Source organism: Dermacentor silvarum, chromosome 11 (assembly GCF_013339745.2).
Source record: "Dermacentor silvarum isolate Dsil-2018 chromosome 11, BIME_Dsil_1.4, whole genome shotgun sequence".
Lineage (NCBI taxonomy): Eukaryota > Metazoa > Arthropoda > Arachnida > Ixodida > Ixodidae > Dermacentor > Dermacentor silvarum.
The window spans coordinates 60,856,044-60,883,827 of NC_051164.1; the positions used below are offsets into that span (position 1 = coordinate 60,856,044).

General features: G+C 45.6%; 1 protein-coding gene across 1 annotated transcript; it reads right to left on the reverse strand.

Annotated features, from left to right (window-relative positions):
- Positions 1 to 37: 37 nt before the first annotated feature.
- Positions 38 to 26,053, reverse strand: LOC119433306 (hippocampus abundant transcript 1 protein). The gene is made up of 10 exons (XM_037700451.2): positions 25,455 to 26,053; positions 23,793 to 23,888; positions 18,789 to 18,851; positions 17,163 to 17,627; positions 16,392 to 16,505; positions 13,005 to 13,076; positions 11,966 to 12,078; positions 11,739 to 11,836; positions 7,935 to 8,098; positions 38 to 3,071 (listed from the first exon to the last, which is right to left on the reverse strand). Exons 1-10 carry the CDS (start codon positions 25,548 to 25,550, stop codon positions 2,802 to 2,804), a joined length of 1,551 nt encoding a protein of 516 aa, XP_037556379.1. The 5' UTR covers positions 25,551 to 26,053; the 3' UTR covers positions 38 to 2,801.
- Between the last annotated feature and the right edge of the window lie 1,731 nt (positions 26,054 to 27,784).

The window sequence follows — 27,784 nt, forward strand, 5'->3', positions numbered from 1 at the left end:
TTTTTTAAACAGTAATTTCATCATGAGAGCCGCGCAATCCACTGGCAAATTCGTTTATTAGAGTCCTGTACATTCGGTGCATACAGCCATGCTATAATCTTTAATGGCCAAGGTGACAAGTGCCTACTTGACAGATCAGAAGAAGTAACATGGAAGCCAGCAGACCAGTACAGCTTGCACAATTCCAAGGACACCAAAGCACTACAGCATTCAAACCTAAACTGCATCTTTCATGTCTTTGGTTTCACTTCCAATCACCGATGCCGCACAGCTCACAAAGCAGAAGTTCTCGTAGCAGACGCAATACAAAACACACTGCTGGTTGCCGGTGCGACACAAGCTACTGTACGGTGAAAAAAAAAAAAAATGCCCCTGAGCCGTGAAACAACAGTCAGGTTTTGCTGCATTGGCATTGTCGAAGTCCACGGAAATGGCAGTACCCAGCCTAGAAAAAAAAAAAATCTGGTCTCCTTCGGCACCCAACTTTCGAAAAACGGAACATACGGTGGGTGGTCTGTTTGAAGACAACGCATGGTGTTGCCAAATCCTCGGCACGCTGTAGTCGCTGCCACTTGACGAATTTCATAGGTGGGTGGGGTTCGAGAGCCCGTCACACTTCTAAAGTCAAGATCAATGTTTTATACGAGTCCAGCGTGGCAAATACCAACTCGTCGCGTGGCACACTTGTCTTGCGCAGACGACGGTTTGACCACCGTAAGTGCAGGCAGTGGCATCAGCAAACTTTGTACATGTGGCACCAATGGAAGGTTAGGAAACAAATACGGCGAAAAACAGCGAGACAAAACTTCACAATCGGGTATTCTCAGCCACACTTACGTCTGCATGGACTGGCCACAGTCAAGTGCGCATCACTGGGGACACATGCCACATTCCTAAGTGCGACACGGCACAATGTTGGCATGAGGCAAAATTGAGGACAAGTGTGACAACTGCATGAGGGAAAAAAAAAAAAGCTGCAAGTGTCAGTTGCAGAAGGCAATGACCACACGAAAACACTGTGCCACAGTCTCATGATGCACCCCTCTATCTTGACTAGCAAATGCAGGTTGCCACACAAAGTTGGTTTAGCTGGATAGCAATGCCACCTAATGAAAAAAAAAAAAAGCAAGAAATAGGTATACATTTCAATAACAACGAACATTAATTGACACCAGCTGAGACACCAGAAATGCGCCTCTTGCCAGTGTGCAACATAAAAGGCTGATTCTCTTCCCACTCATACCTTCTTGTAATGGTAAGGACTGCCCAAAAGGAAACCGACACCGTTTACATTATCCGGGGACAAGATAGCACGTAACTTGAGACTGCAAAGTGTAGAATGCCACAAGAAAACTCTTCACACATTGCATACTTATGACGACAGATAACAAGAGCAAGAAGGAATGAATATTTTATAAGATCTGCAGCAGAAAAATGTGGAGAGAAGATAACAATACTGTTTGTGTTCCAAACAAACATTCCATCCTCCATTGATATCATAACCTTGCTAAACATCCAACAAAAACAATCCACAGATGTCCTTCACAGTTCAAAAGTAAGATTGTAACAGTTTGTTCTTCTGCTAAATGATACCGACTTAGAAATAGAAAAATAGAATTAGAAAGAACAGAAAGCATTTGACGGCTAGCTTTCTTTATTCTTGCTAGGGACAGCTGAAAACCTGAGCCGACGATGGTGAAGTTAAAACAAGACAATTTTGAAAATGATATTGTCAATAGAAATTTCTAGCAATAGTATTCTATAGAAATGAGGTCAGCTAGGGTGTCTGGCGATGCTCCTTCAGTTCGGAAAATCATTAACATGGTTGGTTTTAATCTGCGTCCAAAATGCAACATCTTATATGAGTGCAATACAGCACAACCGGAGCCCTCCACACGCTGGAGGCGACGCACAGACGTCGGAATTGTGGCACCGGTGTCAGGCAGTGGACAAGCCTACACTGAGCTAGAGACACGCACAACCAGATGTGGTCCACTCTCACACAAAAGCATGGTTGCGTCACCAAGGCAATCTTCCAAAATGATGCGCTCACCGCCGATATCAATGGCCAGTTCGGTGGGGCTAAATGCCCGACGGAGTTGCACACTTTCTGTGGTCGTGACCCTGCTGACGCAACAATGAACAGGAGGCTGCTTAGCTCAAATCCGCAAGGTCGCACCTCTCAGAAATCGTCGAACACAGCGATAACAAAGCAACAACCGTATCATATGTTGCGCACTGTCTTGCGTGGTATTTCAATGCTTCACAGTGCTGGAGACAGCACGAGGCAAGGCCTGTCACAGTCACACCAGCCATGGCGGAAGGACAAGTGACAATCACAATGGTGTAGCCGTGCGACAAGGATTTTTCCACTTATGACCGCACACAGTCTTGCTGTTCAACCCAGCTGCATCATACATGGGCAGGTCAAGGGGCCAAAGACTTTGCAGTAGCCGTCACTGCAATGGCACCTAGCCACCCGTCGTGTGATGGGACGGGACTTCCACACTGGAGGCAAACAGAACATAGCAGCGGCAATGATCGGAACGGCCATGGTACTCGCCACAACAGCATCTTGCCCCTACGTACCAGAAGAAAACAGAGAATGGTGGGCACAAGTGCGCAAGTAACGTGAGTGCAACTCCGACAGCGCAAGCGTGATGAAACAGTGGTCCCCAAACCACGCCGGTGACCGTTACAGCCACCGAGCGCGCAGCCCTTGCTGGTCACAGTTCGGCAACATCATTCAGCTCCGGCAGCGGTGACCATGACGCTTTCGAGAAGTGGCATGAGGAGGCCGACTATAACGGGTCGGTGTCGTGCATCAATGGCAACGTTCCGCAGTCACCGCCGCGCTTGTGAACAACGTCATGGTGAAAGAGCTCCAAGCCCCCCACACGGACAGATTGATGTGTTGCCCGCGAGCTGCTCACGCTTCGTGATGAGCCACTGGCAGTTGAAGTGGACATTGACGTGGCAACGGGTCCCGAGTTGTCGGGGATGAATGCCGCCACCAGCAATGCCAGCATTACCAGCAGGGCACCGAAAACAAAAGGTGGTCCAGGAACAAACTGCGAGGAAAGGAAGACAAGCACAACACGAGGTTAGAGGCAAGAATTCTGCGCAAGGCACGTGCTATCGTGTTCAATGTGAGCTGCAACACGCGATCCGTGGCTGCAGCGATGCTCTTGTGCAAAAAGTGGAGAGGGCTCAGCCATTCCAGCAAGGCGCATAACCCTGTACTTTCTGTCGTCACCTTTCTTTGTGAAGCGATAATACAGTCGAATCTCGTTAATTCGAACACATTTAATTCGAAGTTCAGGTTTATTCGAACTGACGCTGTGGTCCCGTCAAAGTTATGTGCACTTCAATAAGCGAAAACGCTCGGTAATTCGAATGCAAAAGCATTTGCGACGGTTAATTCGAACATACCGCGGACCGACAATGCTCTCAGCAGCGCGCCAAATAACGCGGCGGCGCCTCCAACCGGCATTGCTCCAACACCGCCATAGAGCAAAAGCTTAGGAGGCGGCGGAGGCCCAGTCCGGCCAACGAAACTGCCCACACCGGCAAACGCTCGCTTCCCGATAACGGCAGAAAACGAAACTTCAGGGAGCGGGCTAATCTGCGCTGGCCAGCTGTACCGGCGGCGGGCGCGCACGGAGACAGTCGAAGGGGAGGGAGCTGCAAGGGAGCTGAGAGAGAGGGCGAGGGGAGTCACCAAAGCAGCGGAGTTGACGAGGCCAAATCCGCTTCCCTGCAGCCCTCCTCCCTCACCTTCGACGGTCTCCGCGCGCACCCGTCGCCATTGGGCGCCGTCCGCTACCTGAAGTTTCGTTTGTTGCCGTTATCGGGGAGCGAGCGTTTGCCGGCGTGGGCAGTTGCGCGCCGCGATATTTCACGACTCGCACCATTCGTGCATGGTGCTATGGTGCTCGAATACTTCAAAAATACGTCTTTTCTTTACTTCGAACTTCTTTTAATTCGAACAAATTTCCGGGCCCATTCGAGTTCGAATTATCGTGATTCGACTGTACAATACAAAGCGATGTTTCGGTGCACTACGGTCGGGTATTTTTTGGTTTCGGAGATGAATCTAGTTCGTTATACCCTTTGGCAGGATAATTTCACTTCATTAAAAACAAGGTTTTAAATACACAGATCTCTATGGGGAGTTCAAGTTCAATTTGCTTCGTTATATCCATTATTTCATTATACCCCACTGCGTTATAACAATGCGAGTGTCATGCGGTCTTTTCCGACTCCTGTTTATTTTCCCATAGAACTCAATGTATGGGTGTACCACTTATAGTGCCACCATGCGAGACAAAATACGGGTTATAATGTGGCAGCCGGAAAATTCTGGAGACAAGGCAGCGAGCGCGCTTCTCAACGAGGTGCGCCTATTGAGGGGAGAGCCATGAGCGCTGATGCGGAGGAGGGGGATAACTTGCGGAGCGAGCGAACCAACAAGGAACAGACGAAAAATATTCACCGACGATTACGATACTCCCCAATGCGAGATTTGAGCACAGTTCTATACGTGTTTTGATACGTCTTTCATCCCCCGCTGCACTCCGCATTCGCTCTTTCATCCTTCGCTGCACTCGTTCGTTCGGTTACGCCGACACCGCCGCAGGAACGGCCGCTTAAGAGCTGTGCTCTAAAATGTGCAACGCCAGCGTGCTGGTTCAGCGGGCGCGTGGGGTTACCTAGGTGACAGAGAATCCTTGTGCTCCTGTCGCCTTGTCAGCAGTGCGCGGTCCCCACCTAACACATGAGCATTGTCACTCTTGAACTGGGAGACTGCAGCAAACTCAAAGCCGCGCCCCTCGAGGCGTCATTCTTCTTACATCACCCAGCAGCGGGCAACCAGTGCACAGCGGCTATGTGCTCTTTGCTGTTGCATCGCACTGGCTTCCCGAGCTACGGTTGTGCTGTATAAGATGTTGCATTTTGGACGCGGATTAACACCAACCATGTTAATGATTATCCGAACTGAAGGAGCATCGCCAGACACCTTAGCTGACCTCATGTCTATAGAATATTGCTATAAATACAGTGAAAGCCTTAACAAATGTCAATTTGTGCTACTTGCATCATGCACAGTTTTTTGGGACCTATATAACAGATATCAAATCTAGGGGAAATTGAGTTGGCGGGGGGGTCGTTTTCATGCACTCTGATAGCCAAAATTCGTCGTCCCACAGTTCCACAGGTAATAGCCTTTTTCCAGATCCAAAAGCTGATATGGCTTATACGGAGAGTTCGCTTCAATTTCCCAATTACTGTGAACCCGCTGGAAATAATAGTGTAAAAGTTCATTAATGAATTTTTGTTAACTAGGACTAACTATCTTGTATCACCTGTCACCCTGTGGTCACCACCACTGATGGCATGTCTCAAAAGAAACCGTCCTTCTCATTCAAAACGGCTATTTTTAAATATTATTTAAGGTCTTCGTAGAAACACCCGATAGTGCGGTACCGCTTATAGTGCAGAAATTCACAACTTTGGCGACTTACGTTATAAGTGGTCTATGTTGTATTCTCTTTCGTTTTGTGATGGACCAATAGCTGCTCAGCTTGGGTTCTTTACCACGCTCGTAAATCTACATGCGCAAGCGTTTTTGTATGCTGCCCCAAATAATATGCAGCATCTGTGGCCAGATATTGAACCTGCGACTTCAACCTCAGTACGCCATAGGCACTCAGCCACTGCTGCAGGTGGTAGTCACCACAGGCATATTTACCGGGAGCACAGGGGGATCCTTGCCCCCCCCCCCCCCCCCCCTTGGTCAAAAGGGTGATGGGGGGGGGGGGGGGGGCAAGGGTCTCCCCTGCGCTCCAGTAAATATGTCTATGGTGACTACCACAAAAGTGTGTGTGTGGGGGGGGGGGGCAATGCATGCCATTTTGCTTCATAACTTTTGAAAACGGGCACATTCGGCTTCAAGCTGTAAAGTCCAAGAAAACTACAGCTGAAGCGCTCAATTTTTTTTCTTGATAGAGTGGCCACGTAAGTAATACTTTTCGTTACTACGTATCCACTGCTTGGTCAGTGACGATTGTCTTTTGTGCCTCATCGGGATGCACTGTAGCGGACAACGCTAGGGGGGATTTGTCATACAAGTTTACATTGCGGAGAAGGCGTGATGCTGGGCAGTTCCCGCCTTACTTGACAAATGTCCGTTTGCGCTACTTGCATCATGCCCAGTTTTTTGGGACTGCTATAACAGATATCAAATCTAGCGGAAATTAAGTTGGGAAGGGGAGGGGGGGACCATGGTAAATGTTATGGCGAAGTTACATGTGTTGATGAATTGATGGCTTTCAAAAAATTCCTAACAAGAAGTGCTCAAAAGCATTACATGCCGGTAAGGTTATAAAGGGAACAGTTATATACGGGCAACTTTTTAAGGCATGCGATATAATTACAGGAAACTGAAACATTTATTGCAGCTGCTCAAAACAGCGATGAAAATTGGGTCGTAATTCTCTAAGGTTGCGCACATCTACTGTCTTTTTTTTTTTTTTTTTTTTGTGAATACTGCAAGTCATTTATGTTGATTGTAGTCAATACCTAAACTAGTGATGCATTTATGCTGCAGACCATAACACCAGATACAATTCCTTGCTTAATTATTAAATTTGCTTGTAGCAAATATGCATTTTAAATGTGTGCTGTACTGCTGATACTGGACCTCTGTGAGGCCCTCATTGCCTTTTGACCCTGCATCATCTTGACATTTTATATGTTGCAAGAAATAAATGCAAATTCAAATAATTTTTTGGGCCCCCATGGTTCACCATGTGTGATTGATAAATAGGTCTATGTCTGTTACATATAAAAATAACTGACACATTACCAGGCTCTTTCACTGAGAGAGAAAGGTCAGATCGTTTGCGGTGTGCCCCCTCAACTCGAGAAATAGTTGGTACGTCACTGGTAGTCACAAAATGGCAAGCAGGAACCCACTCCTTACAGTGAAAGCCCGATAATTTAAAATCTCCTAATTCAAAGTCACGGATAATTCAAACTGTCCTGCTGGTCCCAGCAAAGTCCTATGTACTTGAATCGAGAAAAACTACCATGAGTTCGAACTCCAAAAACCACGGAACAGTTATTTTTAACAAAATCTCTCCCTCTCATGCACCGCGTTTCGGACAAACACGAGCCAAAGGCGAAGGTTCGATGCATCGCTAGGTGCCGTATTGTCGCGTGCTGTAAAAATGACGAGGAAAGACGCGCGGAAGCCGAGGCCGAACCAGAGCAAGCACGCTCACCTACGCCTCCACCCCTCCTCATAGCATCCGCTTGATCCCATTACGGTGCGCTCACCTGTACTCCCCTCCTAGGGCGCGCTATATCACGTCACCTCCAACATTGGGCATGCAGAAGTACGGCGCGCGTCAAGCCCTTATCCTTCTCGGCTCACCCTCACACGTTTTCCCTCGCACCTACAACTAACAGCACACGAGGCGCTGTCTTATCGCACTTCGACTTTATACAGAACCTAGGCTTCGTCTGTCTTTTGGCACATGTCGGGCGCTCATGGAGGAAAGCTAAAGCTTTTTCAATGCAAGCCGCAGTGATGGTGTTCGTTTTGCGTGGTGTAACACACAAATGATTGGGCACTATATTTACAGGAGCTCTCCTTAGCTCGAACCCCATTTTATTCGAATAAATTTCCGGTGCCCTTGGAGTTCGAATTAATGAGACTATACTGTAGAAATCTTTCCTGGAATGCTCACAGCTGCACTCTCCACATGTGGAGCATGTATTGCTCGCCAAGCTCGAGGGGTGTTTCAGGCGGCCCCTTTCCCATTTGAAGTGTTATAATAAAAATGCACTGTTCCTGCACGTTGATGCTAAGCCAGAGGCCCGGACTGTTTTATAAAAGTTTTGTCATCTTCCACAGGAATGCCACTCACCCTGAGCTCATTGGGCACCATAGATCCATTGGAGAGGGGCGGGGCAGTCATGGGAGGCGCCTCATTCAAGTCCACGTGGAAGAGGTAGAAGATGAAGCCAAACATGGCAGGCCCCAGACCGTTGCAGAGGCCACGCATGCCCGTGATCATGCCTTGCACCAGACCTGCACATGAGCAGCACCACACAGCACCACCGGTCAACACCACAATCAGAAGTGGCGATGGCTTTTGGACAAGCGCAAGCCAGGGCGAAAGCGTATTCTCGGTCAATCACTCTTGGGTATACTACTATCACTTCCGAAATATTTAGCGTGACTCGGTTCCAGATGCGTCGGCACCTACGGGCATGCAGCGTTCCCTCGCACCGTGCCAGCCAAATGGTTTTAGCACAGTGCCAGGAATGGTGTTGCTCGTAGACGGCAACGTGTACAGCGCCGAGTCACAGGAAATCTCAGGAAAGTGATGGCATCCCTGCAAGTGATTGACTGACGACACTGGCTGACGTTCAGTGGTGAATAGGTCTGCTACGCCTTTCATGTAATATGGACTTTATATTGCGACATAAAACTATGAGACTTTGTTACATCGAATTAGATTACACATATCTATACCTTTCTTTCATATTTCTAACACAATTTTTCGGTCAGAAATGCGAGCAGTTAGACAAGCCTCACTTGATTTCGTAATGTTGCATGATATGTATGAAATGGAGCATATGATATAACGCAAGTATTTTTATATCAAATGTGATTTCCTCTAATAACCAGACTTGTACATGGTGCAGAAAGAAAGTTACCAATCACAATTACTTTCAAAAATGTAATTTATCACAGTTACCATTTACTGCCCCCTGAATGTAAGTCAAGAATTAGTAAAAAGTAACCGATTACTTTAACACTTTCCTGTCCGCGCCTATTCCTCAACAGCCTGCTATCGATGGTTGCAAATTTATATTTTGCCACTTTCCGAGTGCTCTTGGACAGCTAACGCCATCTATTGGGTTATTTAGGAACTATTTACTGTCACTTTTCGGTTTCCTTTTTACGCCGCGTTCAGATTTCTAAAGCGCCTCCAGAGAAGGAAGGGTGGTCGGCCTGATGAGCGCTCATAGTTTCCAAGATGGCGTCAGCGGCACTGCTCCTTCCTGGAAGAGTCTTATTTCTACCGATTCTGATGCATCTGAGCGCAAGTTACCGGACTTCGGAAGCAGCACTAACACAAAAGACAACTCAGGCTCATCAAATTTCAGAGTGGAGCTTTACTTTCCTCACCGAACTATTACAAAGCTGCTTTGTGCCAATATAAAGATAACCTGCATGTTCAAAAGGTCACAGTTCTTATGTGCAGACTGTTAACATCCTTCGGTCAGGATCACTTGGTGGTGGCCATGCAGGGAATTAAGTTTTGTGCGAAAAGACGGCTGGGAGACAACCTCGGCATCGTGCCGGGCTCGTCCAGTAGGGCTAACGTTTTCTTATATATTTCAAGGAATTCATTACACAGAAAGCTGATATTTGCTGCAATATTGCACAGGTCCTTTGCATTCAAAATGAATATTCTGATTTTTTTTTTTCTGTGTGTAGCAGCAATGATGTCGTGCAACTTCCTTTTTTTTTTACAATATTTTTGTTCATCCATTTTTTCCAAATTCCTTAAATAGACATATTGTTTGGGCTATTACCATCGGAAAGGGAATATCTTCCTCTTCAATGTGACACTACACACTTAAGCATCAAGCATGCTCTGCGATAGGAAAAAAACGTGCTCACTAGACTTCTGAAAAACTGCTGTTTTTCTCACAGGCAAGTAAGTGTTAACATTCCTCTCTATATTGCACAAATACGGTAACTAGAAATAGCTGGCCTGGCTCTTTCAATGCATCTTCTGCAGCCCTTCACACATTCTTTATTTTCACTGACAATTGCTTTTCAAAATTCTCTTCGGTAATCTTCCCTCATTTTTTTGTGAAGACACCTGCAGCGACATTGAAAACTCTATCAATGTGCGTGCTGGAGAGAAGGGCTGTGTTGTAACGTACAAACACTTTGCGTACAAAATTATGGTTACTCAATCCCGCGGTGCTTGGGTCTGGGTCCTCCATGAAGCACAGCACTTCATTGTTGCTGGCGCTAGAGTGGGTGCAAAATAGGGCCAGTGAGAAACTGAAAAATCTTTCATATGTGATTTCCTCACATCAAATGACCATTGCTATCAAGCCATAAAAGCACCTTTTCAATTTCTCTGCTGATATCTGGTGGACCTCCATGTGACGCTCTTCCCTGGTTAGCCATTTAGATTTACACGAGTAATTGTAATGGACGCCAGCAAACGTTTGCGTTCTTTGAAAAGGCGGCCAAATCTCTAATGTAACTAAATATAAAAGTGCACATTTTAAGCCATAAAAATACCATTTGTGCATTAATACCTTAGGAATACCATATTTACTCGAATCTAGGCCGGCCCCGATTCTAAGCTGACCACTAACAGTTCGAAGCCAGAAGATTAAAAAAATATTACCTCGAATGTAGGCCAAACAAAAAAGTGAGGACAGCATTCACAAAATGAAATCAGCATTTATGAATATGAACATGCCGAGCTCATTCTATGTAATCATCGCTGCTACGTTGCTATCTTCCTCATCGTTGTCATCTTGAAACAGTGCACTATCTTCAGTCCCATCCAGCGCGTTAGAGATGCTGCACTTTTTCAAGGATGAAACATCCTCGATGCGGCGCACGCAAAAAACATATCCCATTGACCCCTTCCCTGACGGACGTCTTTCTCATCGATGCTGAAGTCCCTTCCGGCTTGAACGTTTCATGATGCCTCTGCAGCTAGCACAACTTTTCGCTTGAATGTGTCACTACAGTGGCATCGCCTGTTTGGTGCGTTTTCGATAATGCCGTGCCTCATGCCGATATGACACAGGTCAAAATAGTGATCACTCGTGTACTTCAGATGGCTACTGGTGCAGCTAGTAGCGGCTGCAATACTGACTTTTCTATGTGGCACTAGCTATGCACCATATTTATCAATTTCAATTAAAACTGGCACAGTTTTTTTTTTAATCCTCGAATCTAAGACGACCCTAGAGTTTTGTATATGATTATTTGAAAAAAAGTTGCCGGCCTAGATTCGAATAAATACGGTGCGTGTATATGAGTCATGCATGCATCAGAATGATACAAACATGCATTTAACAACCAGAAGCTTCTGTCAATATCAGAGAAGTCATAGAGTGCACTAAACAAAGAAGAATTGAGCAACAGGTCATACCGCATATGAAGGTTGCTAAAAGTGCTTCCAAGAGAGAGAGAGAGAGGAAAATTTATTAATTAAAAAAATCTGAGAGGTTGGACCAAGAGAGGCAAAAATCGGCAAATCTGCCAGTTCAGTTGATCGAGGCGTAGCTGCAGAACGCTGATTGTGGTAAGGAGGTAAGCCACGTACATGTTTTCAGCCCTTGTGACACTGTACTTCCTGCCAAATTTAAGTGTTCAAAGTTGTGTCGCCTGTTATAGCATGTTTCGTCAAAAGTGTTAACTGGTTGCGTGTACTAATTGGCTATTAAAAAAAGTAATTCAATTACAGTGAGCATTACCGAGTAAGAACAAAAGTAACTGTTATATTACAAGAAAACTTATTTGATTATAAGTAATTAGTATTTACACGTAATTCGTTATGTACGTCTGGTTATAGCAAGGTTAGACTGTGTATGCCAAGATTTGGAAGACACTCCAAGTGTCCCAATACGTAGATGTTCGTTTGGGCTGTTAAGGTTAGCGCTGAGACACAATCACGCACCCTGCTTGTCCGCCTCCGCATGCGTTGACACAAAGGAACTGATGGCCGGGTAGGAGATGCTCGCCACGGCAGCTAGGCCGCCCGCCGACCACATCATCCTGGGGCGAGAGAAGCACAACAGGACCGTCAGGCAAACCACCAAACTCGCGCAGACGACAGTGGCGCCAGATTTCCCCTCTAAGGCAACGTTGCAAGAAAACTCGAATGAGCAAGGGTGCAGTACTCACCAGCGCTGCGAGCCGAATCCGTACCACACGAGCTGCAGCATTTCAAAGAGCAGCCCCACCATGATTGTGTGCTTGCTGCCCACTGTCTTCATCAGCAGTGTCAGCACCATTGTCTGCAGACAGGGCAGCAACAAGTCCATGCAAGAACGCCTCGCAGACACATCGCGCACGGAGACACCACATTACGGACAATGCAATCCCCACCCCATACCAGGCAAGTCCCCCCCCCCCCCCCAGTACTTGAACCACTATGGCTAAGTGAAAGTTCTTGAAACTTGCTTGACTCAGACTTTGGCTCCTTTAGAATACACTGTAGTCAGATGGCTACAGATGGCTATCCATGTTCATGGATAAAATATTAACTAGGCCCAAGGAGACAACTTCAAGGTGGTGTTGGCAACCATCTCTTTCGTTCTTGCATCTTTTTGTGCCTACCAAGCCTCTTCTACCAGTCAAAGTGGGCTTTTTGTTAGGCTGTGGCTAAAGGTACGTCCGATGTCTCCTACCAATTGTTTTCACAGGTACATTAAACAGATCTGGCACGGTTTCTTGGAAGTACGTCCTATGGTTGTTGTTGGTATTGCCCTGTTTCACTTGAAGATATGTCGGGCATAAGCACGTTATAAATAGGTGTTTTCCTCACGCCAGCGCTTATTCTGTGTGTGATGCGGTGCAGAGTGCCTGTTTCAGCGCAGCTCCCACATATCGGTGTGTTTGTCATTGCTCTAACAACTGCCGCAGCTGTTGCCACAGCATTGACACAGCAAGAAAGACACATTCCCATACTGTGCCGCTCGACGGGATACTATGACAATGTGTGCTTATCGCAAATAACGCAATGATGCAATAGCACTCGGCTACCGATCCATTCAAGTTATTGGTGAAAGTCCATTTGTGTTGCAGCATTTCGCAATGCATCAAGAGCAGTTAAAAATTGAGGCTTTAGGAGTCAAAGACATCACGGTGCATTTAGGTGAGTTAAACAGACTGTAGGTCATTTTGAAGATGTTGGTGAAGAACAAAGGCGCTGGCAACCCACCTGTGCAATGACTGAGAGGAGGCCCACAACGGCGATGAACAGTGCAACTTCCTCCGCCGAGAATCCCATCACCTGTTGATGAGCGGAGGGGAAGGTCTTTTTAGCAAACGGATATGAGGCAAGCACTTTTGACACACAACAAGCACTTTTGACACACACAGACCAAAGGTCTAATAACATGTTGCAAGCTGCATCATGAACTATTGGTCAATAAACGGCGTTCAATCTGGAGCAATTGCCTGAAATCTTACACTGTGCGCTTGGACTTAACATGCATATACGATGGTGTGTACCTCGGTTGACCAACTTGATTCTTTCCATGACTCTGGTCAAACCCAATTGGTTGTGAACCAAAGCAGCGTTCCCCAGAAAGAAGAAGGTACAGTAAATCCTCTCTATAACAAAGTTGAATTGGGAGTCACAATAACTTCATTACATCTGTTACTTCGTTATAACCATTGTCAGTCCCTCGCAGCCGATAACCCCCGATGACAGCAGGTAGTGGTGGTGTTGTGGTGAGTTACCAATGGGTAAGCCAAAGCCAGTGCAAAAGCTCTAGCAAAATGCAAAGGAGCACAAGAGATTGCTTTCTGCCATGTATTTGTCAGCAAGAAATTTTTCAAATGCCGCTGTCAACGCTAATCTACCTTCACCGTTTTTGTGTGGCCAGAAGAAGCAGTGCAACCGGTCTTATCAGCACTTCGTACATGCCTCCAATTTTTTACAATGCTACTCGATTCTAAACGAGAATACAGAAACATTTTTTTACACTGGCATCCAGCGGAAGCCTCGCAAAAGTAAAAATTAACGAGACTTGCAGTGGTCCACCAGCACATTCGCAAAACATGAAAGCTGAGCAACTGTGAAGAGGCCGTATTTTTTAATGGTTCATTTCATTTTCGATTTCTATCATTTGTTGTAGCGAGTGGCCAATTCTGCTGATGATAATGGCATGGCTTTGTCTGAGTCAACAACAAAGGCTGAACACAGAAGGAAAAATTAAATATACCGTTATCAAATACGAGTGCCAAAACACAATAAACCCCTGACTGTGTGTGCGAGTGATCTATAGTGGCTGCGGTTACACTGGTGTCACATGGGCACAATCAGGATTTAATTTATTGATTGTGATTGGGCAATTTGTGCAAGCTGCAGAAGGGAGCCAATCACGATTGAGAAGTTCTATCCCAATTGGGCTCAATCGCATTTGAAAGTGCCCCTAGTAACTGGGGTACTAGACATGTATGCATCAAAGCATCCTCCATGTACTGTAAACTATGCTGCAAGCCACGACCACGCACTCTGCTGTTCACGTTTAACCTTCGACCAAGGCGTAGCAGGTTGTGTTAGGGTGTGGACTACTTTGACCCCCCATTTTCAAATTCCCAAATGTTTCCAGGTTTTCCCAGAATTTCATTTTTGAAAATTCCCTGGCAGGTCTATGCCAGTGGCAGTTCAGGTGCAAAGATAAAATTGTGCTTCCCAGCATGCCAGATTACTACACCAGCCCATAATTTTTTACAACTAGTACTACCAGTAAGTGGTAAATCAGGTGGGATGTACTATGAGATTTGGCCGAATCATGTGCTTCCCAGTTATACCAACCATCTGGCCATGCTTGCACTTACAAAACAATCGCATGGGTTAAGTTGAAAACTTTGTTTCCTTCTAGCATACCACTAGCTTTGCCATAACCACTGTCTAACCACAAAGATCCCATTGCAGTCCTTGACTTTGGGACCATTGTCTATACTCTCTGTAATGGATTGATTATTCGTTGAAAGAATAATAAACTGAAACTGCTGGCAACAATTTTTCTGGTTCAATGCAAGTAGTGTGAAATACCAGTTCTTTTAATGAATTTTTTGGAACTCACAAATTCCCTGGAAATTCCTGGTTTTCCTTAATGGTAGATAATGATAACATGTGTGCTTATAAAGCGCATGAGAGTGTGAGAGTTGGCGGAGTTGGTAGAGTGCAGATGTGGCCGCCGAATCGTTGCCAGGAGGTGTCAGACAGCTGGCAGTAGTTTTGATCTGCTACGTCAGACGAGTTACTAGCACTATTTTTGTTTATTTTTATTTTCGGACCTGCCAACCTTGAAACTTAAAAAACACTGGTTGTAGTCAGAATAATACAAAGCTCTAATGAAACATACTGAAGACCATTTCGTTACTCAAGAAGTTGCCTGTTTATTTAATATTCGCGAGCAATGTTCCCCTAGCGATGATACTAACAGGCACTCTGCTCTGTAAAGTTGCAGCTAAAATGATCTGCACCACAGATGTTTATGAAGAAAGGAAAAAAATTGCTATCTATGCTGTAGGAGCAAGTTAAAAAGGCTACAAACTGTTGCAGACATTTATTGCACACTCCCGGTACGCGTCTGGCCATTGCTGCAACTGTAACGACAATATCTTTGAAAAATTCCAGCATGCCACAGTAGTTTCCACTTCCAGCCAACTAGAACGTTTCACTATCGTATGCAGAATCCACTCGTGTCCCACTGATAGCAAAATATATCACAAGCACTCGAAGAAAAAATGGCGGCGGATGTAGTCGTTATTGAAAACTATAGAAGAAGAAGAGATTTAGAACACGTGAGACAAGGGCTCGCGCTAGCCATCTTGCGCAGTTCGGTGAATAAACCGCATCCGATGGACGTCAGTCTCTGTCTTCAACAGTCGTTTCTGAATGGCAGGTAATCGGAACCGGCTAGGTGCCGTTTCGATAGGGCATGCCGCCGCATTTCGCTCTTTAAATGACGCTTTTGAGATAAACTTGCAGTTAGATGAGCAAAAAGTGCCACAAGCAAGAATGAAGGTACTGAAAACCTTATTTTCGGACCAAAATGGTGTTGAATCGTAATTGCCGTGCCAGCTACAGCATCGTTAAATTTTGAGCGTTTTGAAGGGCGAGCACACACATAATGAACCACTGATACAACGACCGCTTTTCGCGGAACTAGCGAGTTCGTTATAAACGGGGTCGACTGTACATTGGTTTCATAAGTTGGTGTTGCTGCTGCGCGGGTAGGTACGTACGATCGACTGGTCCGAACAATCAAGCTATGAAAAGTCGCTCAATAATTGTACACTAGGCTACCGCTCTTTTACCCTAGGCTTGTAAACGAAAAAACTTAAAATTAATGGTGTCAGTACATCAATTTTAAACTCTAAAAACTGGGCATTTCACGGTACATTCTAAAAGTTGGTAGGTCTTAAATCTAGAAAAAACATGGGAAGATTCAGTCTTTAGGAAAGTTGTGTATCCAAATTTTGGAGAAAATGGCACAATATGATTGGGTCATCTTCCAACACTGAATCGCATAGGCAAGAATGAATGCCATTCACAAATCAATGGTAAAAAAAAAGCCAAATGACTGACCAGGCGCAGGTAGACGAAGAAACAGGAGTACTGGCCAGCCTCGGGAAGGTACGACAGGAAGACGGTGACGCAGAGCATCAGGATCATCGGGTCCTTGCCTACTTTGCGCAGTGCCTGCATTGTAACACAACATGGAAGGGAGGGGGGGGGGGGGGTAGAATTAGGAAAGAAAGGTAAATTCCATCGACTGTTGGAAGTACACTTTTGAGTCGGGGATAGTTTTTACAAATACTGCTGAGAATTGATGAGGTTTACAACATTCAAGCACGAAGTTTGCGCCTGTTTTTCTGCATAAAAAGTAGATAATGCAGTTTTGTAAACTGCATTGGTTCAGACCTCTGAAGCAGACAAATGTGATGTACGAGCTTAAATATTACATTATATTGTTACAATATTTACGAGGGTTCTGCGAAAACCCTTATCACAAGTTAGTGATATACTCAGGGTGTCTAAAAAAATTTATTTTCTCAATATTCGCCATTCTTTCCGGGTTTTCCCCAAGTTTGGCAGCGAAAATTCCCTTACTAAAGAAGCATCAAAGCACAACAACTGATTCAACACGGTCTTTCTCACAATTTCAGAAAAATTTGGCAATCTCAACAAGAAACAGGGGGCACTTCAGTTCCAAGCATCAACTATACTAAAATCTGGCTACAACGAAATTTCGGACCACATAAAATGGGTAGTTTGAGACACTGTAGCCCTTAGGGTACATGGAAAAAAGCCTCTGGGCACAGCTGGGCCCAATCGTTACAAGAGGCATGCACTCACCGAGAAGGGGTCAGCCTGTTCCCAAGAGATGGGCGAACTCCATGAACCCACGGGTCGGAGCTTCTCCGGCAGGCTCTCGGGGACCGCGACCAGGATGAAGAGCACGTCCAGTAGTGCAATGGCCGACGCCAGGGCAGCTACCAGGGCATCCGAATACTGCCGCGCCAGGTAGGCACCCAGCGCGGGGCTCGTGACCAGACTGGCGGCAAACGTGGCCGAGACGAGACCGTACGCCGCACTGCGGTCCTGCTCGTCTGTCACGTCTGCCACGTAGGCGAACACCACCGAAAAGGTGACCGCAAACACGCCCGACATGGAGATCATGGCAAAGTACCACCAGGTGTTGATGCGCATCAGCGGGATGGGCGCACATGTGAAGAACACCGTGACCAGCAGGAAGAACTTGCGGCCCCAGACGTCCGACAGGGCACCCACCAGGGGAGCGCTGAGGAACGACAGGAAGCCCTGAAAATGGAAGAGGTGGTGCCGGGTCGGTTAGAGGGACACTCAGTTTAGACCGATGTATTGCCACTAGGGGTCACAAACCGGCAAAGATGTTAGGACAGGCCCACATGCCCTTGAGGATTTGTGTCATCTCGTAATCTAATCGTTAATCCCTCGTAAGTGCCGTGCCCGAGTTATCTCGTCCGGGTGTTTGTACACACTCCTCGCCGTGCCCGAGTTAAGTTGTGCAACAATTTCGGCTCACTCCCTGCCTCTTTTAAAAATAATCTGCCATCTTGAAACTAAGGGTACTGGTCATGACATCCATACACAACTCAGTTAAATGAAATGTCACGGCAGCTTCTATTTGTACGGAAAGCTTATGAGGCAGCGTTGCTTGGATGGCGCACGTCTATCAAATTCTGGCATGGCTCACCAGCGCAAGAAGCCCAGGCAGTTTTTGAGTGATGCCTAAATTAGAGAACTTCGCTTGAACTGTCATTTGCAGGACTCCGTTCATAAAAAAAAGAAAATACATTCGACTTATTTCTGATATGCTATTACCCTAATTAAAATCATTATAAGAATTTTTGTTTTACTATGTATTATGCTCAAGCAATTTTGTGAAGTTGTCAGAAAAGTATGGGCAATGAATATAATTTAAGCTTAATTTAGGTCTGCTGACATGTCACTTCCAACATAAATTGAACTTGATTCATCTTGGAAGAAATTTCCCGGCACACGGGAGAGGGAAACGCCCGGAACACCCGGTGAGCAGATTTTGGCAGGGTGTGCAGGGGATTTTGCCTTCATGGTGTCAAACAATGGGGTTCACAGCTTACTTCTGCAGCATAAAGTAACACAAACAAAATAAAAACAAAAGAGAGAATAACCTGACAACTTCGCATGTGCACCAGCCTGCGTGCCTTTTAGTTGCACTAAATAAGGGCCTGTATATTCACAAAACTTCAATTGCACAAGAGTAATCTCTCAATGACTGGCAGTCGGCTACCAGCCATTCATGATAGCAATCAGATCAAGAACGAGACAAATGCCACGGCAACGGTCAATTGCGGACGATGCCTATGCAAGAGAAGTTTCGTAATTTCAAGCCCAGCTTCATCTTGGAAACCAGAATGAAGTTTCAAGAGGTGGTGAGAGGGTGGGTGTGCAAGAACTCACCTTGATTCCCATAATGAGGCCATTCATAAGGAAGGTGTGATTTGGGAATGTTTCGTTTAAGACCTGAAAAAGAAAGGAAAATATTTCAAGCAGGAATAATTGTGATTTCGAAAGTATTCCACAAGTGACACTTTCAGCATATAAGTTTATCATACCACAGGGTTATTCATAGAAAGAGAAAGGTAAGGGGGGGGATTGTAACCTGTGTGTAACAAATCTTTTATTGCGATAGCAAGTATATGGTGACCCCAAGCGAATTTTTGCTGTTGTTGTCGCCATGGGGCAACGCATATATTTAGGTATATGTATGCTATATAGTTATCCATGCCATATATGCGAGCCGAAACATCAGTTTAAAAATTCACCTTGGTCGGCGTCTGTTTACTGTTTTCGCCATATGCGGGCTATATTGCTACATTATTCAATCACTAAAGTTGCTCATACCAGGTCGTACGTTCTTGACTCAATTATGGCTCAGAATTTTGAGAATGGCAGCCCACAAACAAATGTCATGAAACATAGCATTCACAGCACATGCCTTTTATCTCAGACTATTAAATATTAAATATACAAAACAATATGAGTGCTCAAACCTAAAGTGATGTAATTTTACTGGCACGGATCTTTATGGGCAGGCAGCGCAGTGGTCCCTGTACAATGTCATTACAGGCACTACACGACGTGTTAAAGCTTTTAAGAGTGCCAGAAATTTCGGTGTGCCCGCGTATGTCATGTCCATATTAGTCGGACCTGCATAAGTTAGAACAATGTCCGAGAAATTCAAGTGCAACGCTAAACCCTGCACCGCAGGTCAGTTTTTCGACGTTCGGGCAAAACTGCCAATATTTTAGTACAAACAAAAACTACAAATTTCCCTGCCGCATAATATTTTGTTGAATCGGCATCTTTACATTTTCACCCAGTGATTACCGACGATGAGTCACCGATAAATCATTCATTTACTTATGCAGAAAACGAACATCAAGTGGCAAGAAAAAAAAAGTTCTACTGAAGGTCCAAATTCAATCTTTGTGAGCAATCTGCGACACCTGTGATGCTGCTCCCACAACACAAGATGTGACTGGTGCCAAGAATGCCGACGCTGAGCAGCAACAAAAACAAAAATTTATGCAGATCCCACGCAGTAAGAGAATTAATGTTGTGTAAAGCACTTGGCTGGTGATCTAGCCTTGTTTGGGGATGCACACTAAAGTGTCACCAAGCAATGTATCCATGCAAGGTGAGCAAATGTGTGTACAATGAGAGCATGCATGATCTGACAATAGCAATGACATGACAACCGATTTATTGTACGCTGGCAAAGAGACATTACAGCCTGCTCTGTTATTAGTACCTGGTGGGCCTGGTGAGCTGGGACAACCCCAAAGTGCAATGCACGAAGTACCCCGAAATAATAGCTCCCAGAGGAAAGCGTGGGAGAAACTGGTGCACACTTGCTTTTATACGCATAATGTTGCAGTACAACGTGACGCACATGCCAGCTATCTCAAAAGCGTTGGCCTGCATTAGGGAAGGCGTTGCAAGGTTGTTATTTGGTGATGCCATGCATATGCCTGTGGTTTGATGGTTAGAGCAACAGGCTATTGCACTGGGAGACCCTTGTTCAAACCACAGCATCAAACCAATAACTGCTAATTTTTTTCTAAGGTAACTATTCATTTGAAGAGGCCCCAAACGAGGCAAGGCAGGAACCTACCTACCGCAAAATTGTCGGGAAAGAATCAAAGGATGTCTTAAGAGCAACAACTGCGCAAAGGTTCTGGTGCACCAGTGGGTGCTGCACCTGGTGTCTGCCTATACATACTGGTGGCTGTGGGCACAAAAGTGGCCTGGCTCCACAGGTACACTCTCAAAATCTGACCTTGCTGTCCAGGCTGGTGCACCCAATGGTCGATGGCACCTGAAAATGACTAATTGTACTCACAGTTACAACCGAGTCGCTCTCCCTTTTGTTCACACGGGGAGCCCGTGCAGCCCTTTAGAAGGACCCTACAGGGGGATTTCAAATGAACGCTAAAGAGAGAACCAAGTTTAGCTGTATTAGTAAATTACCATTCTACAGCACCAATATAGCCACTCTTACTGTGAGAGAAGCCTTGACAAGAGTGTGCAAAAATGAACAATGGCTGACCGTGCCACTCTGATGCTCTTACACCAATTTGCCATGACCTCGTAGATTTTAATGAGACATAAGATAGCTTTAGCGTGTCCAGCATTCTGGTAAATGCAAGCGGATTGCCGGGTTAGAGGAGGTGTAAAAGTGAGTGGCCAGAGCGGCCAGATAGGTGGCACAGAGCTCCACCAAACACAGAGCTGATATTGCACTAACCGAGTGCATTCTGCTTCGCTGCGCATGTAAATTTTCGGCAGCGGCGCAATCATGAACATGTTGCATTTTTAAATGCTTTTTTATTTTCAACAGGTGCACTTGAGGAATACGAACACCTCCTTATGAGGCACTGCGGTTAAGTGAAACGTCACAACATGCCGCTACCAGCATCCGGTGTCACACGGACGCTCTTGCGTATACCAGAATAACAAACTAAAGCTCTCTATAACTAGGCCAGTTAACTTTTTTATCTGCAAAGATGGACTGCATCGCATTCAAGAGGAGCCACAGACTGAACTTAGCAAGTTTGAATAACTTTTACTATGTAACAATAGTCCAAATCTGAGAACATACTCAGAAATCGATGACATCCCACTGATGCACTAGTACTTGGGGTTCTGGCACTAAATTAAACAAAAAAATAATAATAAAAGCTTAGCCCTCTTTTTCTCTTATAGTAATAAGCCACTTACCGTAAAATGAGCAAAAATCTAGTATCGAAAGAATACTACGTCAGTCTAAACTGATTAGGTGTGTCCCTTCAAGTTCAAGTTGACAGGCAAATTACGCTTCTTGAATACCAAAAGAAGCTCAGTTTTACCTAGAGTTCAGTTTTGGTAAATCATAAAAGACATGTGAAAGATGAATGGCAATGCTGCCTTGCAAGTTCCTGCATCAGATACCCGTGACACATCATGGATTTTGACAGCAGCTGCTTCGCACTAGTTAAGAGGGACACTAAAGAGAAATACTTGATCAGTTTAGAGTGGCAAAGTATTCTTTTGAAACTATTTTCCTTAGCTTTAGAGTAATAGGTTGATTATTAGAAGAAGGAAGTCAAAGTTCAATCTTTCAAATTCCTTGCCAAAACTTCAGCGCCGATACGTCAATCTGACCTCACGGATTTCAGAGCAGTATTATCTTGCATTTGGGCTGCTGCGAATCGGTAAGACTTATCCAATCCTGCTAACTTTCAATCTCCGACTGTTTTAGAATATACAGTAGCCCATTTTTTACCGACAGCAAATTAACTAGGCCCGAGCAGGGACCGTCAGAATCCGTGGCGTCACGACAAGCTGGTGCGGCAATGTCCATGCAGCAGACGTGGAATGTCCTTTCAACCGCAGGTGTCATGTATGTGACATTAGGAGCAGGCAACCGGACATATATACATTACCTATATATACATATTCTATATATATTATCTTCTGGCATCAAGCCTCCCGAAGTGGAGGCCCTCATTATGCAATAAATGATTACTGGGGATTGAGGGGCTAATTTCTTTTTCTTTTCTTTTTTCTTCTTTTTGTGACAACCGTATTTCGACAGCTCCGTTGAATCTGTGAAGTGACACTGACATACTGGCACTGCAGTTCGGGAACGAAATTCGTGAAAGCCAACTTTGGTTTTTATTTTCTGCCAACAATATATTTTTCCGGTCAATCTGAGTTGAAATAACATTTTCACAGACCCCTTAACCAGTATGCCATTTTTTCTTTTTACTTTAAACAATCTTATTAAAAATCACATGGAGAATATTGCTCATTTCAGTCTGTACAGGTGGATTACCTGAAGAAGCCGACACTACCTGATTGATAAATTGCAATGTCCAGGTGGCTAATTGAACAGACTTACTCTTCAAGCAAATATTTAAAGAATCGCATGGAGCATATTGCACAATTCAGTCTGTGCAGGTGGATTAGCTGGAGAGATAGACACTGCTCGCAAAACAGGTAACTGCTTGCATCCAGGTAACTAATTAAAAACATTCACTAATTACCTTTTTATCTTTAACTTTAGGACACATGTTGCAACGCGAAATTAAAGACAAGCAGTAGCAAATCTTTCAAAATGTTATTTTCATTTATTTCATGATAAGAGCTTGATCCCAAGAAGAGAAAATAATTGCCAAACTTTCACTTTTTTAAATTTCGCACCGAAACCCAAGCACCTGTATGTCATTGTGACGTCACAAATTTCACGGTGTTTCCTCGTACTATTTGGGCCGCTGTGGCGCAGTCAATGTTTTCGATATGATGCAATGTAGTCTATTTCAATTGATAAACAATTAACGAGGGAAGATCATAGCGAACTGGTGTGGAAATTTCAAGGCTGCAGTGCCACCTACCTTTAGTTTTCATGCCTCTTTTGGTTTAGCAATCCTCCTTTCACAGCTAGAGTGGCTTTTTTTTTGGCATTTTAGAAGTGTAATTAATACAGCTGAACTTATTTCTCGCTTTAGTGTTCCTTTAATGGATAGGTATTTTGGTATTTAATGGATAGGTATGAGAGGAGCTCACACGAACTACAATTCACCTTTGACTGCACTAAAAAGCCAGCAATAGACACACTGACAGCAACTGGTGCGAGCATGCTTCTAAATTCAACTGTCTATGGCAGCAAGCTTCAAACGTATTCAGTACCTCTCATGGAGCTATTTATAACAGCTTTGGCAAGGCACAGTGTGTGGCCAGAAGACCATGCAAAAGCAGTTTGGTGATTGATACAGCTGACTGGTGGTGCTCAGAGATCAACAAAGAGACATCTTGTGGCTGGGGAAGCCTCAAAACTGCTCCCATTCCTTCGGTAGCTCCCAGACGATGAAACACAGAGGGCTTGATTGAACCAGACGTGGTATCACGGATACAACTCACCGTGATCATAGGTGTGGTCAGGAGGCCCCAGGCAAAGAACTCGAGGAAGATGACCACTACTGCATGGTAGACGCTTGGCTCGCCAAACCCCGATGTCTGCACAGGACACAGGTGCAAAGCTTTCAGTCATCAGGAAAGGGCAATCGTGGAACGCCCGCACCTTGCTGAAGCAAGCAGAGTAAGCTGGTACAGATCGTTTATACTATCCTAGTGCACAGAAATGTTGTTTCACAAGGGTTGTCTGTCATCAAGCATGTTTTATTGCATAGATTTTTATTAGTATAATTATTAGAGAAAAAAAAAGACATAATTGAACATTTTGAGGTACAGATATGTGCATTCAACTGCTCACAGAAAAGCTCGCGGTTAGTAATTGAAACCACGGTATCTAAGAGATCATTCCAAAGTGTGATGGCTAGTGGCAAAACCAGAGTCAAAAGCATTTGTTCTACCACATATACGTTTGAAACTGAGACGATTATGAAGACACCTGGATGTATGTAATGGTGTTTCAAGCGCCAATGGTGCTGACATGTATGATATGGATGTATTTGTGAATGAAACATAGAAGAGCAACCAACCAATGAATTCTGCACAGAGGCATACAAGATACACATAAACATCACCCAAATAAACGTACACAAATTTATGTTGACAAGAAAGAGTGCAAACAGCTGCATGCAACGTACACGTAACTGTTACCCAAATATATGCCAGCCCATATTCCTTTATTAATATAATTCTACTCCCAGCATATGGTCAAGTGGATTGGATGGATAAGCAATTAACGATTGCCTTCTTCTGGTGCTTTGACTCAAACACTTCCGTAAATCTTGACAGCAATGCAGGCATGTGGCTCTGTAACGAAGCACACAGCCTGTTATGAGCTCTTGGGCAACAAGCACAACATGTGACATGACCTAAAATAGTTGCTCGCTGGCGGGATCGCAAATGCATCACATACTGCCTCGTCTTTCTCACGAACTGCCAGCTGCAGCGTTAAGCGTCAGCAGACAGCTCTGCGATCCAAACCCACCTGCGCCCCATTTTTTCTGCGATTTCTTTATATCTTCTATCAGCGCTGCTGTAACTGCTAGGCGAACATCTGCTACGAAAAGGCAAGACCTTTAACTGCGTGTCCTAGGGAGGTTTCTCCTCCGTGACGTACGAAGCAAAGGCGATTGTACTTCGAAAAGAAACCTAAACACGGAAATCTAAACACGGGCACACTAATTGAACGCGAGGTTGGCGGACGTTTAGGGCTACACGAATTGCACCTTAAGAGCACACTAGTCGATTCAGTCCTCGACTGTAATAACTTCGATCAAACCTACTCAATGCACACCGAGCGTTGCTGCACGACATTCTCAAGCCCATATGACTTCACACGGGCGATTCCATCGCATTCGTAGCTTAGGTTAGGCTCATGCGGATGGAATTCAACGAGAACGGAAACTGCCCCAGCGTCAGGGGCACAAGAAACGAATGGGAGTGGTGTCGCTTCCACATATCTCGACTAAATTGCTGACGACGCGTTGGTGGACAAGCGCGCAGAAGGAGACGAACCGGTCGTCTGAAGAAAGCCCGACATTCGGAAACGGAAACGAAACGACCGTTCGGTATCACAGCGGCGATAAGCGATAACACATGCGCCAGACTTACGATGAAGCCATCCTTCATGATGGACTTGCGACTTCGGATGATCATGGTCGCAACTTTGCGGGACACTTTGGCAGGCATGACGAGCGCTCGGTTCATGGGGAACTCCGTCGGGAGATTCACCGGGCCCCGAAGAGCCGCGGACCGCACTTTGGAAAAGAATTAACGGCAAGCCACTGGCTGTCCTTGTCGCTATGACGCGAAGACGAGACGACGCGCGCCGACGCCGCAAGCAGCTCTTCTTTGCCGTTCGCTGCGTGGTGCTGGCGTTGGGGGGTTCCCTTCGGTTCAGAGCAGTAGGCCTAAAACGCTCCGTTCGAGTCGGCAGTTTCGGCGATCTTCCCGTCGGTCCGATGACGAAGACATGGCTAGTTGCTACGGTCAACGAGTCCGCAAGTTCACAAACTGTCGATTGTCGCACTTTTCGGGCGAGCGCAGGAACCTCGGTTGAATGCAGTTCTAACATGTTTCCGATGATGTCCGAGTTTTCTTTTTTTGGGTAGAGGGGCACCTGGAGAAAGTAGGTCACCTGTTGAGGTGGTGAACGAGAGGGCCGATCGCGACGACGATGTTTACGACTCCAGCAGCAACGAATGATCTCATAGAGGCGCTGCTAACGTGTCTCGAAACTGAGCTTCTACAAACGGACGCTTCAACGTGTTTGGCGCTCAAATAGCACTAAGTAGTGGTTTCGGTTTCGCTTTTCTTTAAATTAATGTTTTGAAAGGCATTATAGTCAGTATTTTCGAGCGTCAGTTCAGAAAAAGGAGGGCTCATGTCTCTATAATGTAACTGTCTGCCAGTATACAATCACTGCAATGTATTTAGGGTAGGCCTAACCACTGTCCAGTGGAGCACGCGGCGGGGGCCATTTTGCTTCCAAGCCACCACTGTCGCATCGTTCGGAGCGATTCGCTCGTGGAATACGTTTTAATCGCTTTAGTGCGAGCTCACTGATGTTTTATTGCGATATAGATTACACGGACGCTCGAGGCACATCCGCCGCTGTCGTCGTGTTGTCACGGCATCGACGCGCATCCCGGCCCGCGCGAAGAATTACAAGATGAACTCCAGATAACGCGACAGGGTGCGACGACGTTTGGCTGCAAAAACAAGGAAACCAAGTTGGCGCACTGACATGCTCCAGTTAATCGACTCTGCAGCGGAGCCAGGGCAGCTTTCTGCCTCCTACTGCTGGCATGTAGCTTAATTGTGCGCACAAACAGTATAGCGTACCTGATTGCTGCGCATTTCAACTAAAAAATACGGTCTCATTTCATCCAGCAGAGAGCCTATACACGAGCGCGACGGACTATGTGGGTTCCCTAGGTTTTAAATAATGCCTCCTTGGTTCCCATAAATAAAACCTCCTTGGCCCTGAGGCGCGACGCCTAGCAGCGCCAGTACTGCCCATTAGCTGTAGTTGCGGCGCTCCACATAACGCCAGCTTTGTCAGACGCCTAATAGATGCCAGGGCGCTGTTTGTGGTACGCAGTAGCACTTGCCTCACGCCCCCCGCGTATTCTTAACGTTTGAGAAGCTTCAGCCAACGTTTGCCTCAGCACGAAATGCTCAACATTGTTCTCGTTTTAAATGCATCGCCTTTCGGGCGAAAAACTGCTCATTTTTTCTTCCTTTTTTTTTGTTCTTTTAAAAGCGAAGCTTTGTGAACCCCACGGGGTTTCGTGACCGTGGGGGCTGCAGCCTGGCTGTTCCCGTGCCGATTAGACCAACCAATCACAGCGGAGAACGCGCGCCGCTGGGTTCCTTGCACCACCACCAAGTGGCGCTCACCGGCCTCCGCGCATCCGCGGCGCCGGCCGCGCGGGGTAAAGAAAAATAACCAGAAAGCTCGCCTTCGCGCGGCAGCGGCGGCGGCATTGCATTAACCTCTCTACAACGCCTGAATAAAGCTTTCCGCGTCACTTTGCGCGGACATTCAATCAACAGAAACTCTTGTTTTGACTCTTAATGCACTCACACAAAGCTTCGCTGTATATAGATTCCAACTCGTTGGGTCTGCTGCATTTTCTCTTAGTTCGTTCTTTCTTTTTTTCCCAACAGTGATTCACGCGACAACTTACTGTTTCACAGCAAAGCTGTTAAATTTTATTATTATTATTATTTCTTAAGTTTGTCCAACGGCATAAACGATTAAATATATCGATCACTTCATCGGGTGAGGAGGAAAGAGCGCGCGGCGAGCCTTTCCTCCTCTCAGGCCTCTGCGAGCCAGCGTTGCGCTGCTTGAATGTGTTGCCGTCGCGTGCTGCGGAACGATTTGAAGATGTTTTCGGTCGCTCTCCGTGAAATTTACGCGATGTCAGTTCATA

Coding starts and splice junctions, on each gene's coding strand:
- LOC119433306 (XM_037700451.2), bottom strand. CDS start 25,550: ATGAACCGAGCGCTCGTCATGCCTGCCAAAGTGTCCCGCAAAGTTGCG. Junction 11,837..11,965: donor GGATTCGGCTCGCAGCGCTG/GTGAGTACTGCA, acceptor CTCTCGCCCCAG/GATGATGTGGTCGGCGGGCG. Junction 3,072..7,934: donor TGGTGCCCAATGAGCTCAGG/GTGAGTGGCATT, acceptor CTTTCCTCGCAG/TTTGTTCCTGGACCACCTTT.